Below are 12,320 nucleotides of genomic sequence, written 5' to 3' on the forward strand. Positions count from 1 at the left end.
ACTAAAGAGCCTTTTGATGAGGGTGAGTGAGGAGCGTGAAAAAGCTGGCTTAAAACTCAACATTCAAAAAACTGAGATCATGGCATCCTGTCCTATCACTTCATGGAAAATAGATGGGGGGAAAAGTGGAAATAGTGACAGATTTTATTTTCTTAGGCTTCAAAATCACTGTGGACAGTGACTGCAGCCATGAAACTAAAAGACGCTTGCTCCTTGGAAGAAAAGCTATGGCCAACCTAGACAGAATATTAAAAAGCAGAGACATCACCTTGCCAACAAAGGTCCATATAATCAAAGCTATAATTTTGCCAGTAGTCATATACACATGTAAGAGTTGGAACATAGAGAAAGCTGAGTGTCAAAAGAACTGATGTTTTCGAGTTGTGCTACTGGAGAAGACTCTTGAGAGTCCCTTGGACTGCAAGGAGATCAAACCAGTCAATCCTAAAGGAAATCAACCCTGAATAGTCATTGGAAGGACTGATGCTGAAGCTGAAGCTCCAATACTTTGGCCACCTGATGCAAAGAGCTGATTCATTACAAAAGACCCTGATGCTGGGAAAGACTGAAGGAAAAAGGGAGACAACAGAGGATGAGGTGTTTGGGTGGAATCACCGACTCAATAGACATGAATCTGAGCAATGCCGGGAGCTACTGAAGAACAGGAGAGCCTGGCGTGCTGCAGTCCATGGGGTCACAAGGGGTCAGACACAACTTAGCAACTGAACAACCACAACAACATGTTTCATCACCTATGTCTGTACGACCACAGGCAAGTTACTTAACCTTTCTGAAATCAATTTCCCCATCTCTGAAACAGAACTATGAATGAAAGAATTAGAGAGATGTTTTATAAAGTATCTAGCATATAATAAATTCTCAATTTAAAAAAAAAGAGTTATTATTATTATTATAGAACATAATCATAAACATAGGGGCAATGTAAATTGATACAGAGAGGAGTTTCTACTTATAGATCAAAGCATATGGTGCTTAAAGAATTGTCTGTTCCACTGTACCAATGAACTAAAATATGAACAATATGGAAGTAATATAAATGAAGAGAAAGTTGACTATTGTACACAAATCATAAGGTTTGTGTATATGCATTTACATAAGGCAAGTCAAAGGAAAACTGGGCTTTTGTCAAGTGGGTTCATCTTTGGGTTAACAACCACTTTTTGCCTTTTTCCTAAGCATCGACATTAACCAGTAAACTACATAAGGGTAGAGTCCATTCATGGTTTTCCATGCCATTCTTTCCCAGTATAGACACATTCAGAGCACTCAATATTTGTTAATCAAAAAATGGGCATCAGTTATTATCTCTGGAATTTATAGTTTTCATTTCAAGAGTGTTGTCTAATATATTTTGCAGTGATAGTTTGACTCTATGCATTTCTGTGACTTGTGACATAAACAGGTTTTTTAAATGACCAACTCTGATGGCTAATTTTATGTGTTAACTTGGCTATGCTATAATACCCAGTTATAGATGGGGAAACAATGGAAAGAATGAGAGACTATTTTTGGAGTCTCCAAAATCACTGCAGATGGTGACTACAGCCATAAAATTAAAAGACGCTTGCTCCTTGGAAGAAAAGCTATGACCAACCTAGACAGCATATTGAAAAGCAGAGTTATTACCCTGCCAACAAAGGTCTGTCTAGTCAAGGCTATGGTTTTTCCAGCAGTCATGTATGGATGTGAGAGTTGGACTATAAAAAAAGCTGAGCATCGAAGAATTGATGTTTTTGAACTGTGGTGTTGGAGAAGACTCTTCAGAGTCCCTTGGACTGCAAGGAGATCCAACCGGTCAATCCTAAAGGAAATCAGTCCTGAATATTCATTAGAAGGACTGATGCTGAAGCTGAAACTCCAATACATTGGCCACCTGATTCAAAGAACTGACTCAACAGAAAAGACCCTGATGCTGGGAAAGACTGAGGGCAGGAGGAGAAGGGGACAACAGAGGATGAGATGGTTGGATGGCATCACAGACTCAATGGCTGAGTTTGAGCAACGCTCCAGGAGCTGGTGATGGACAGGAAGCCTGGTGTGCTGCAGTCCATGGAGTCAAAAGGGTCGGACACAACTGAGCGACTGAACTGAACTGAATTAATCAAACACTAAGTTAGGTGTTACTGCTATGAAGGTATTCTGTAAATATTATTACCATCTCCAATCAGCTGACTTTAGGTAACAGAAATTATCCTCAGTAACTTGGGTGAGCCTCATCCCATGAGTTGAAGGCCTTAAGAGCAAAAATTGAAGATGCCAGGCAAGAAGAAGTCTCCCTCCAGACTGCAGCATTATCTTCTGCCTATGTTTCCAGCACTCAAACCTGCCCTACAGAATTTAGACTTGACAGTCCCCTCAGCCAAGTGAGCCACTTTCTTAAAATAAATCATAAAAGCATGTGTGTATATGTATACGTTATATATATATATCTATCTATTGGTTCTGTTTCCCTGGGGAGCCCTAATACACCACCGAATTGAATGATTTGTTTGAGGCTATAAAGTACTAAGTCAACATCAAAAGAAGAATACACCAAAAATAATATTATGTGTTGCTTTCGACTTGCAGTTTTAACTAAAACAAAATGTGTCTTTTCTATTCTTTGATATCAATGCTAAAGTACTGATTCCAACCAGCATCTATCATCTTTAAAATTCAAGTCCCTTGAGTACTTTTGCATAATAAGATAGAGGTTTCTCAATATCAAAACCATGTACTATTTTTTTAACCATATATCATTAAATCCAATAGAAAGGAATTTCTTTAAAAATTCTTTTAAAGATTATCCATAACATTAATAGCTTAAGACTTAAAATCATACAACATGCACTAATACCCTATTAGTGTTCATATAATAAAAAATAAGATATAATTGTGTACTCCACACCTATTAATCCGTAGTTCCACTCCTTAGCATATACCCACACGAGAGAAATAAAGAGCTTATCAAATCTATGCCAAGGAAGGATTTAACCAAAAATATATTTTAATACAGCAGATGCTACTTAAAGATTCACTTTATATTACTAGGATAAAAACTGCCACTTCTATTGTACAAAACTAGAAAAGGTATATCAATGTAATGTTGATATTGAGAAATGCAATATATATTTCTGTAATATATGAGACACTTGGAACATGTTACAAAAATGCAAATTTTATTTTCTTATATGTACATTTAGTGATAAAAGGGATGGACAATAAATGTCAAGGGTTAAAGTCTAAACTGGAACAAAAGCCTTTGGCATATATTATTTACACTGAACATTCTGACCCTGTTAAATAGTCACCTAGAAATGTAAATACCAGAAATTTATCCTTATATATTTTCCTTCAGTTTTCCCATAATTTACAGACATTTCCATTCCCTCTCACTCTACTAATGCTAAATTTTTCAAGTGAATCAACTAATAGAAGCAATCAGGTTATATATCACAAAATGTAGACAATCTAGAAATCTATTTTACTTAGTCAATATAAACAAATCATTAAAATAACTCAGTCCATTTCTGTGACTTTAAAAAATGTTCTTGTGTCCTCCTTTCCACACTAGTCTTCTATTCCCAAGTCTTATAGCCAGGTCACAGCAACAAAAGCCCATTTTACCATCTATTGCTTACCTCAATATACCTAAAGAAGTACAATAAATGTTTCTAGATTTCAAATGGACAGCTATGTCACAGAGGTAAAAAGCACTGAGCCAGGCTGAAAAATGACAGTGTTTTATGGCTCCACTTTAGTTTATGGCCATTTCACAAAATCTACCAAAGTCATAAAAGATTTAAAGTTTGTTTTTCTACTGATAAAATTAATAAGTTGATCCTTTGTCTTCTCATTTCTAATTACTAATTCTATAATTTCAATTCTACTAGGATGGTTTATATTGTTAAAAACATCTTTGGAGAATTAATCTTTTGGTCATAATTTTTAAATGAATAATTGATTAAATATATAATTCATCGCCTAATCAGGAATAAAATTTTAATCCCATAAAAGATGTTTAATAGCAATTTTAACTACTAAGCACATAATTAATGGTGTTAGGGGACAAAAATTAAATTTCAAGGTGACTAAAGCATAAATTCAAGAACTGCAGACAATTCTAGAGTAACACAACATTAAAACTAAAATATGATAGCTATGTTTATAAAATTATATGTAGCTATAAGTTACTATCCACTTTTTCACATAAATTAATATAGTGTAAGATTTTATTCAGAAAAAAAACCTTTGTAAAACATTTTTAAAGGCAATGAAACAACAATAAAACAATTTTTGGTTCTAATTTAAATAAATCTTATTCATAAAAGAAAGCAAAGAAAGTTAAAAGGCATTGGAACTCTTAAGGTATTAATTACTGTGCATTTACATAGAGAGAAATTATGACAGTACAATTCTATGACCCTTCTATGTGCAAAGCTTCCATTAATTTTGATTTTGCCTTTATAAGCAACAAAGAATTACTTTATCATATATAATATTTTTATTAGTAAGAGAATCTCATAATAATACTGTTAAGTGACTTTTGAACTCTGTGGGAGAAGGTGAGGGTGGGATGTTTCGAAAGAATAGCATGTATATTATCTATGGTGAAACAGACCACCAGCCCAGGTGGGATGCATGAGTCAAGTGCTCGGGCCTGGTGCACTGGGAAGACCCAGAGGAGTCGGGTGGAGAGGGAGGTGGGAGGGGGGATCGGGATGGGGAACACGTGTAACTCTATGGCTGATTCATGTCAATGTATGACAAAACCCACTGCAATGCTGTGAAGTAATTAGCTTCCAACTAATAAAAAAAAATTAAAAAATAAAAAAAAAGAACACCAAAAAAAAATAACAGTAATACTGTTAAGCAACTGAGGCCCGACATTCTCAAGCCTCAGGGTTTTCAATGCAGGGACCTCACTTTTGCTATGGCAATGACTTAATTTTGCACAAAATTCTCAAATTTTGAATATATCACATTATGGAGCATCCATTTCATTTTTCAATTGCTTGGGTGGATAGAATCAAAGGAAATGCAATTATACTACAGGAATTTTCCACCATTCAATTGCCAGTGTAGTTATGCATGAAGAACTCTAAGTCAAAAGAAAACAGAATACATTTGAAAGCAGAATTGACCCCCTTTATTTGGTTTTACAAATGAAAAGATTCAAGATTCAGGTCACTTTTCCCTACTCAAAAAGAGACCTATTAATAAGCATTAAAATGCTTCACATTTTATAGTCTGCAATATCATTGCTTCATTACAAATTAGGTATTTAGGGGAAAACACATTTCCTACAAAGGAATTGTACAAAAATATACAATTCCTCCAACATGCATTTTTTAAATACTAAGAAAGAAATGTAACTGCTGTTTTTTGCAACCTAGGCTCAGGCAACTGCCCAAGCAGCCTATGGGGGACTGATATCAATAGGAGTTTTATGTCTGATGGAAAATCATTCTAAAGATTTTTTTTTATCTGAAAAATAACGTCATCACTGTGATTTCCACCCTGGGATACAGAAGCGGGAATTACACTGTGTTGTTAAAATGTTAGCAACCGCATTTCATTTTTTGAAAAGGCAATTTAGTTTTCCTGAAGTAAAGAGTTGATTATATCTCTTATTACTGTTACAAGAATTTGATATATCACAAAGTATGAGTTACAGCATGTGCCAACTATCAACCAGGAAAAGTGAACCTGATTCATAATTCACTTTGAGAATGTCTAGTTAGTCAATCAAGTGATTTGTAATCATGAAGGCTGCCAGAAATGCAATGAATAATGAGTCACAGTAAAATCCCTGGTATTTTTTTTTTTTTTAGTATTCTTATTTCATTATGTGACTTTTATTGCCACTTTTGATCGCTGTTTCTCAGCAGCACAAATTAAATTGCACATATTTACTTAGAAGTTTTTGACTATTAAACAGGCTAAAGGATACACAAGTTGAATGACCAGAGTATTTAATGTCTTCCTACAAAATTAAAAGGCTTAGTGATTACAGCTTTAGCACAGAAAATTTCATTCTCTTCCAACTCCCTCAACACTTGCCTTATTTTATTTAAATTATTTCGTGAATATGCTATTTCTGGATAGCTTATTCTAGTTCAGAATACTTTCTCAAGTTCTTTCTATATAGTCTAAAATCATTTAACAGAATTTTGTTAATATCAGAAGCCTTAAACCTCCTTTAATATCTTCATTGCATACTATTTCCTCAGTTAAAACTATAACATATGCTGATGGCCAAAGAACTTTTGACCTCTAATATATGTTATTAAATAATATATATTTATTGCTAAATATACATAATATTAGTTATTATAATATACAGTCATATTGAAGTATATAATAGATATATCTATAGTTATTAGTATAATCTTATTAAATTACAAATACAAAATATATAAACCAACTTACAGCTTGGCATATTACTAAAGGGGTAATATGATAAATTAGTGTTTTTCAAAGTGTAAAAATACTAAATTATGTAAGAATTAGTCACTCTGATAATAATAATTGGCTATTATTAGCATGTTATGAGGATGGCATGACATAAGAACTACACAGTTGTAAAGCAAATAGAACTTTAAATGTGATAACAAATAGACTCATTCTTTGTTGTATTTTTCTTAATTTTCAAGCAAAAAAATCTTTATCCAAATTTAGACTGATTATAACACCAGACCACCCGTGGCCCTCCTTATGGAAAGTAATAAGTCCTTAAGTCAAGACCTATTCCACTCATTATTGAAATCGAATATTTATGAAAAATTAAACTATCTAAATTTTGTGGATTAATTTCCAATAATAAATGCTCAAGATAACAAAATTCCAGGCATATACTATACTGATTCCAAGAAGCAAGGACAATTATAGTGAGACCTCAGGAAAGATACTGTTTTTCATTCTGAATAGTCCCTGAAAAGTATAGCAGCACTCTACCTTGGAATTCAATTTATCACCATTATCACACCAACTGTGAGAATCATCTTCCCTTTCCTACAGAGATTAGTCATTCATTCAACAAATGCTTATTAAGCATCCATTATGTGTCAGATACTTTGCTAAAAATGGGGGATGTAAAAATGAATCAGACACATAGCCTTTGCACTCACCCTTGAGAGACCAATAATCTAGTTAGAAAGATTCATACAGGCAAACAAACAAAATAAAGGTTCTACAATAGATATATGTACTGGAAAGACTCAAAGAATATAAGGTATAATGACAGAGGTCAGTAGTCACAAAAAGCTTGAGAGAGATAACAAAGTTGAATCTTACATGAAAAGTCACTATTCACCAGGCAGCAAGGAGAAAAGATCATAATGGTAAGAAGGAGAATATTAATAAAGAAGTGCCAAATAGCTAATTACCGTAGGGTGACCACAAGCTATTCAGTTTAACTAAAGTTAACATGTAAAAAATATATATGAAGTTGGGTGGTGAGGAAGAAGGACGCCAGAAGTAAGCCTGAAGTGTATGTGACAGATCAAAAACATTTTATAAGTACACTAACACAATATATGTCTTGTAAATAATAGAAACTTTTGAAGAACTTTAAGCATAAAAATCACAGGGCCATAGGTTTCCATAATGTCTAAACAATTTATGCATCTGACTTCCTTCACAGCAGTCAAATTAACATTTTACATTTTATTATGTAGCTGACAGAGAACTAATACCACTATTTTGGCCTACTTATTTTATATTCGCATGTAAATAATCTCCCAAAACAAGGGTCTCAGCCTCTAGCAGACTTGTGAATTGAACAGCAATTCTGAAGAGTGTGGCAAACACTAAAAATATACCAAGTTTACCAAGGAAGCATATCAAGATTCTACTTAGAGAAGTCATATGTGTAATATATGTATATGCATACACAAACAACACAGATAATATATTGACTTTCAAACATTATGTCCATGTAAAGTCACAAAAGCAAGTGCTTTACAAAGACACATTTTGGTGTACCTCAATCAGTAGTACAAAATCACTATGAACTAGCCAGACTATGTTTCAAAAATAAAGTACCCTAGTCCTGAATTGCATACATAAAAGCTTCATGCAGCTTAATGCAGCATTTATAAACAGGAACTCTGAGGTCAGAGTGTCCAGGGTTGGAATCCTGAATTAGCTACAATCTTATACTCTGAGAAGGAAATGGCAACTGACTCCAGTACTCTTGCCTGGAAAATCGCAGGGATAGATGAGCCCAACAGGCTACAATCAATGGGGTCGAAAAGAGCTGGACAGGACTGAGCGACTTCACTTTACTTTATACAAATTATTAGCCTCTTTGAGTCTTAGTTGCCTTATCTATAATCCTGGGATAATGATTCCTATCCCACAACACTGTTGTGAAGATACAATAAGTACAGAAAGCACTTAGCACAGGGTTAAGCAAATATTAATTACTCAATAAATCATATCTTATTATTACAGATAGAATAGAAATTATTCTAGTTATGATAAACTCATTTATACACTAAAAAATTTTGGTTTATTTGCATTATACTGTTAAAGAAATTTCCAAAGTCTAGTCCAACTGAAAATATCTGATGTAGGCTTAATGTGAAAATAATAATACGAGAAAATCATCTAAAAACAATGTTTTAAAGGAAAAAGATTTTGAAAAATGAATCAAGTTATACTTAATTACTTACAGAGCATGGGAAGGGTGAGTCCAATCTTACTATAGGACTATTGGGAGCCTCTTTCAGGAAAAGGAAAACTACAGTCAAATCTTTTCTCCAAATATAGTGCCACATCATTCCATTTTTGAATTTCATTGCCTTTTACTAAAAGATTTAGTACAGATGATGAGGCTGGTTATAATCACATAATGACATGTACCTGTAGTATAAGGATCTTCTCCCTAGAGTGAGGTCTTTCTTTGACTTCAATGAGCATCAGTCCTAACAGTCTCTGATCTTGGGATTTGTTTATAACCTGAAAAAGAAATAGATAATAACAATAAAGCAACAAAAAAAGTAGAATACTAGTAAAGCAAGACTGTAAAAGAAAATTTACCTTTAAAAAAAAAAAGAAAGAAAATCTACTTTTACTTTGACAGTCTGACAATAGAGCTGACTCAAATGAAAATAACTAGAATAGATGGCCAAAGCAACATTGGTAACTGTATCAAGTTACTTATACATATATACACATACTCAACGTTAGGTAAACTTGGGTCAAGTCAAAAATGTAATTACTATAGTAAAATGAAGTTATGATTATTAAATATGCATTAAATGATATAAACCTGAACTACAGATTGCTATACAGATACACTCCTAACTCTTGTGATAATATTAAACATATATATGTAGTCATTCACTGTGTTTCTGGGATAGCAAACGTGGGGCAAGCATTAACATCAAGTACCAGTTGAAAGATCATAATCTATATATTTGAAAATGGAAGAGAATCTTTACAATTACACTGCAATTATTCTGAAATTTCCTAAAATCAGTAATATATTATAAAATAAGCATGTGATACAGGTGATTCTATTTTAGCCATATTTATTCAAATAAAAATCATGAATTGCAAGTCAGCTAGCATGTGTTATACAGAAATAAGAACAGAGGTGAGAGAAAGAAGCTAATCAAACTACTTTTATTAGGTATATTCATAAATAGCAAATTATTACTTCCATTCCAATTTCATGCAATCCTTTAGATACAAGTAATGAAGCACTATGCTTTAACATTCTAATGTTGTTTAGTCACTCTGCAATTTCATGGACTGCAGCATGCCAGGCTTCCCTGTCCTTCACCGTCTCCTGGAGTTTGCTCAAACTCAAGTCCATTGGGGCTTCCCTGGTGACTCAGGTGGTAAAGAATCCACCTGCAATGCAGGAGACCTGGGTTCGACCCCTGGATTGGGAAGATCCCCTGGAGAAGGGAACACTCCAGCATTCTGGCCTGGAGAATCCCATGGACTGTATGGGGTCGCACAGAGTCCCACATGACTGAGCGACTTTCACTTTCAAGTCCCTTGAGTCGGTTATGTCATTCAACCATCTCAGCCTCTTGCCCCCAAAATCCTAATGATGTCTCACAAAAAATGTTTAAACCAAACAATTGTTTGATAACACTGAAAATATAAAATAATGCTAGTATGATCTTTCCTGTATGAAGATGACACCGACTCACCCTCAATAAAGACAAGCTTCAAGCTGATTTTCCACAGTGAAGACAGACTTCCTGATCCAGCTATTCTCTTGCCAAAGCTCCCTGGTGAATAATAGCTTGTATCTGAAAGATAAGTGTTACCAATAGTCACAGAAAGTAACAAAATAAAATTATCAATATAGAAATGAAACCTATGCCTTGGTCCCAACCACTGTGCTTTGATGAACTAAAAATGAAGTCACAAAAATATATAAATACTGTAAGATACTTAAAAACAAAATTGCATATGTATTTACTCTGATACATTAATTGTATTCTATATATCACTGACCTAAAAATACAAACAATCACAGCCTGACCTCTATCCCTAAGTAAAAATGTTCTCAGCCATCTTAACTAAAACAAAAATTGCATCTGACATGTAAAATCCAAAGTATATAATGAAAATGCTCAAAACATGAAAGCATGCCAACTTTACATCCCTCATCACCAGTAGCAATAACTGAGGAAATTACAGAATATTTTTGTTAATGTTAGCAATATTCTCAATAGCATTAAAAACAGTATGACTACAACCAAAATTATTTCAACATTTCCCAGAATCCTGAAAAATACTTCTACTTTTCAAGAAGAAAAAGTACTTTCGTTACTAGCTTCAGTGTTCATTCATGTTAATGCAGAACAGAGGTTTTGTAATTAAATATTCCTGATACGGAATTTAATCAGTTGCCAGATGAATCTCCTTCATAAGAGTTGAGGAAGCTAGCTAAACATTGCTGAAGATATACTTTATAGTAAAAGTAAAATTAATGCATGGGTTTCTTTGTTATTTAAGGGAGCAAGAGATTAATATTTGTTAAAAATCAGTAAGAAGCAGAACTTCCTGGAGGTCCAGTGGTGAAGACTTTGTGCTTTCAATGCAGGAGTCATGGGTTTGATCCCTGGTCAGGGAATTAAGATCCCACAAGCTACGTGGTGGGGCCAAAGTAGTCAAAAAATTAAAATTTTAAAAATTTAATTTAAAAAAATCGGTAAGAAGCAGCTAACAACTGGTACAATTCAAACAAAATCACGATGCTAAGTACCTATGACGAGCAGTGTTAGTCGCTCAGTCGTGTCTGACCCTGTGCAACCCACGGACTGTGGCCCACCAGGCTCCTCTGTCTGTGGAAGAATACTGGCTAGAATACTGGGGTGGGCTGCCCTTTCCTCCTCCAGGGTGTCTTCCCGACCCAGGGATCAAACCCAGGTGTCCTGCATTGCAAGCAGATTCTCTACCATTGAGCCACCAGGGAAGACCCTGAGTTTATTTGGGGGTTCCATATCAGGTATAAAAACAAGACATAGTACACAATCTCAAAGAAGTCACAATATCAGTATTACTAGAACATTCCCCACTTCCACTTCTACATAGTTCCTGCAATAATAAAAAGCTAAATTCCAACCCAGGTCCTCTGCTAGAACGGGAAGGACGAAGTAGCCCAGCACAGCATCATACCAGAACAAGTTAGCTACCACAGGGATGAGGCTCTGGGGCTCCTCCTGCAAACGGAGATAAGGAAATTTCAGTAGGAATGTTGAGAAAATTTGCTACAACCTGTGATGGAGGTCTACTGCCACCTGTAAACAAACTGTTAACAAACTGTTAATTCTAAGGCACTAGACTGTTTCCAGTCACAATTCTGTTTTAAAAGGTCATTCTCCTTAACAACTCTTCATTATTTTCCTTACCATCATCTCTCACCAACTCATCAAAATTGAAAATTAGGCTGCAAACTCTTACACTTCCTCTTCATTGTGTTTCCCATTTCCACAATGCATAGCAGAGCACCTTCCAATTTTTAAATGCTTAATAAATGTTTGGTAAATTGAACTGAACCAGTCATCTTACTCGTTCACTTGTCACCCCCAAAATCATCATTTATGCTAACTACACCCACCATTTTTGGCAGGACAGTATGAGATGAAAAAATAAAATGATTTATTAACTCAATGAATGTTTTGCTCAAACACCTACTAAGTACCATGTTAACTTCCAAGGATATTAGCATAGATAACACATGATCCCTGCCCTTAAAAACTCAGTCTAGTAAGAAAGATAAAGATGGAAAACAGTCATTATAATACACTGAAATCAGTTTATAACAAGTTTAATAGAAAGTGCTACAA

General features: G+C 34.4%; 1 protein-coding gene across 11 annotated transcripts in view; it reads right to left on the minus strand.

Annotated features, from left to right (window-relative positions):
* Window positions 1-12,320, minus strand: part of LOC136144354 (serine/arginine repetitive matrix protein 3-like) — a 139,158-nt gene that overhangs the window by 99,024 nt on the left and 27,814 nt on the right. For 10 of the 11 annotated variants that reach the window (XR_010659418.1, XR_010659489.1, XR_010659190.1 and 7 more), the window contains 2 exons: window positions 10,173-10,274; window positions 8,869-8,964 (listed from right to left, as the gene is read on the minus strand). Coding sequence is in view for 5 of the 11 variants with exons in the window: in XM_065904723.1 (XP_065760795.1) it covers window positions 8,915-8,964; window positions 10,173-10,274 (152 nt within the window). In the remaining 6 variants the exon portion in view is untranslated. Of the gene's footprint in view, window positions 1-8,868; window positions 8,965-10,172; window positions 10,275-11,649; window positions 11,750-12,320 lie in introns of those variants that run through there. The other variant, XR_010659391.1, reaches the window with a different exon arrangement.

This window comes from Muntiacus reevesi, chromosome 1 (genome assembly GCF_963930625.1).
Source record: "Muntiacus reevesi chromosome 1, mMunRee1.1, whole genome shotgun sequence".
Lineage (NCBI taxonomy): Eukaryota > Metazoa > Chordata > Mammalia > Artiodactyla > Cervidae > Muntiacus > Muntiacus reevesi.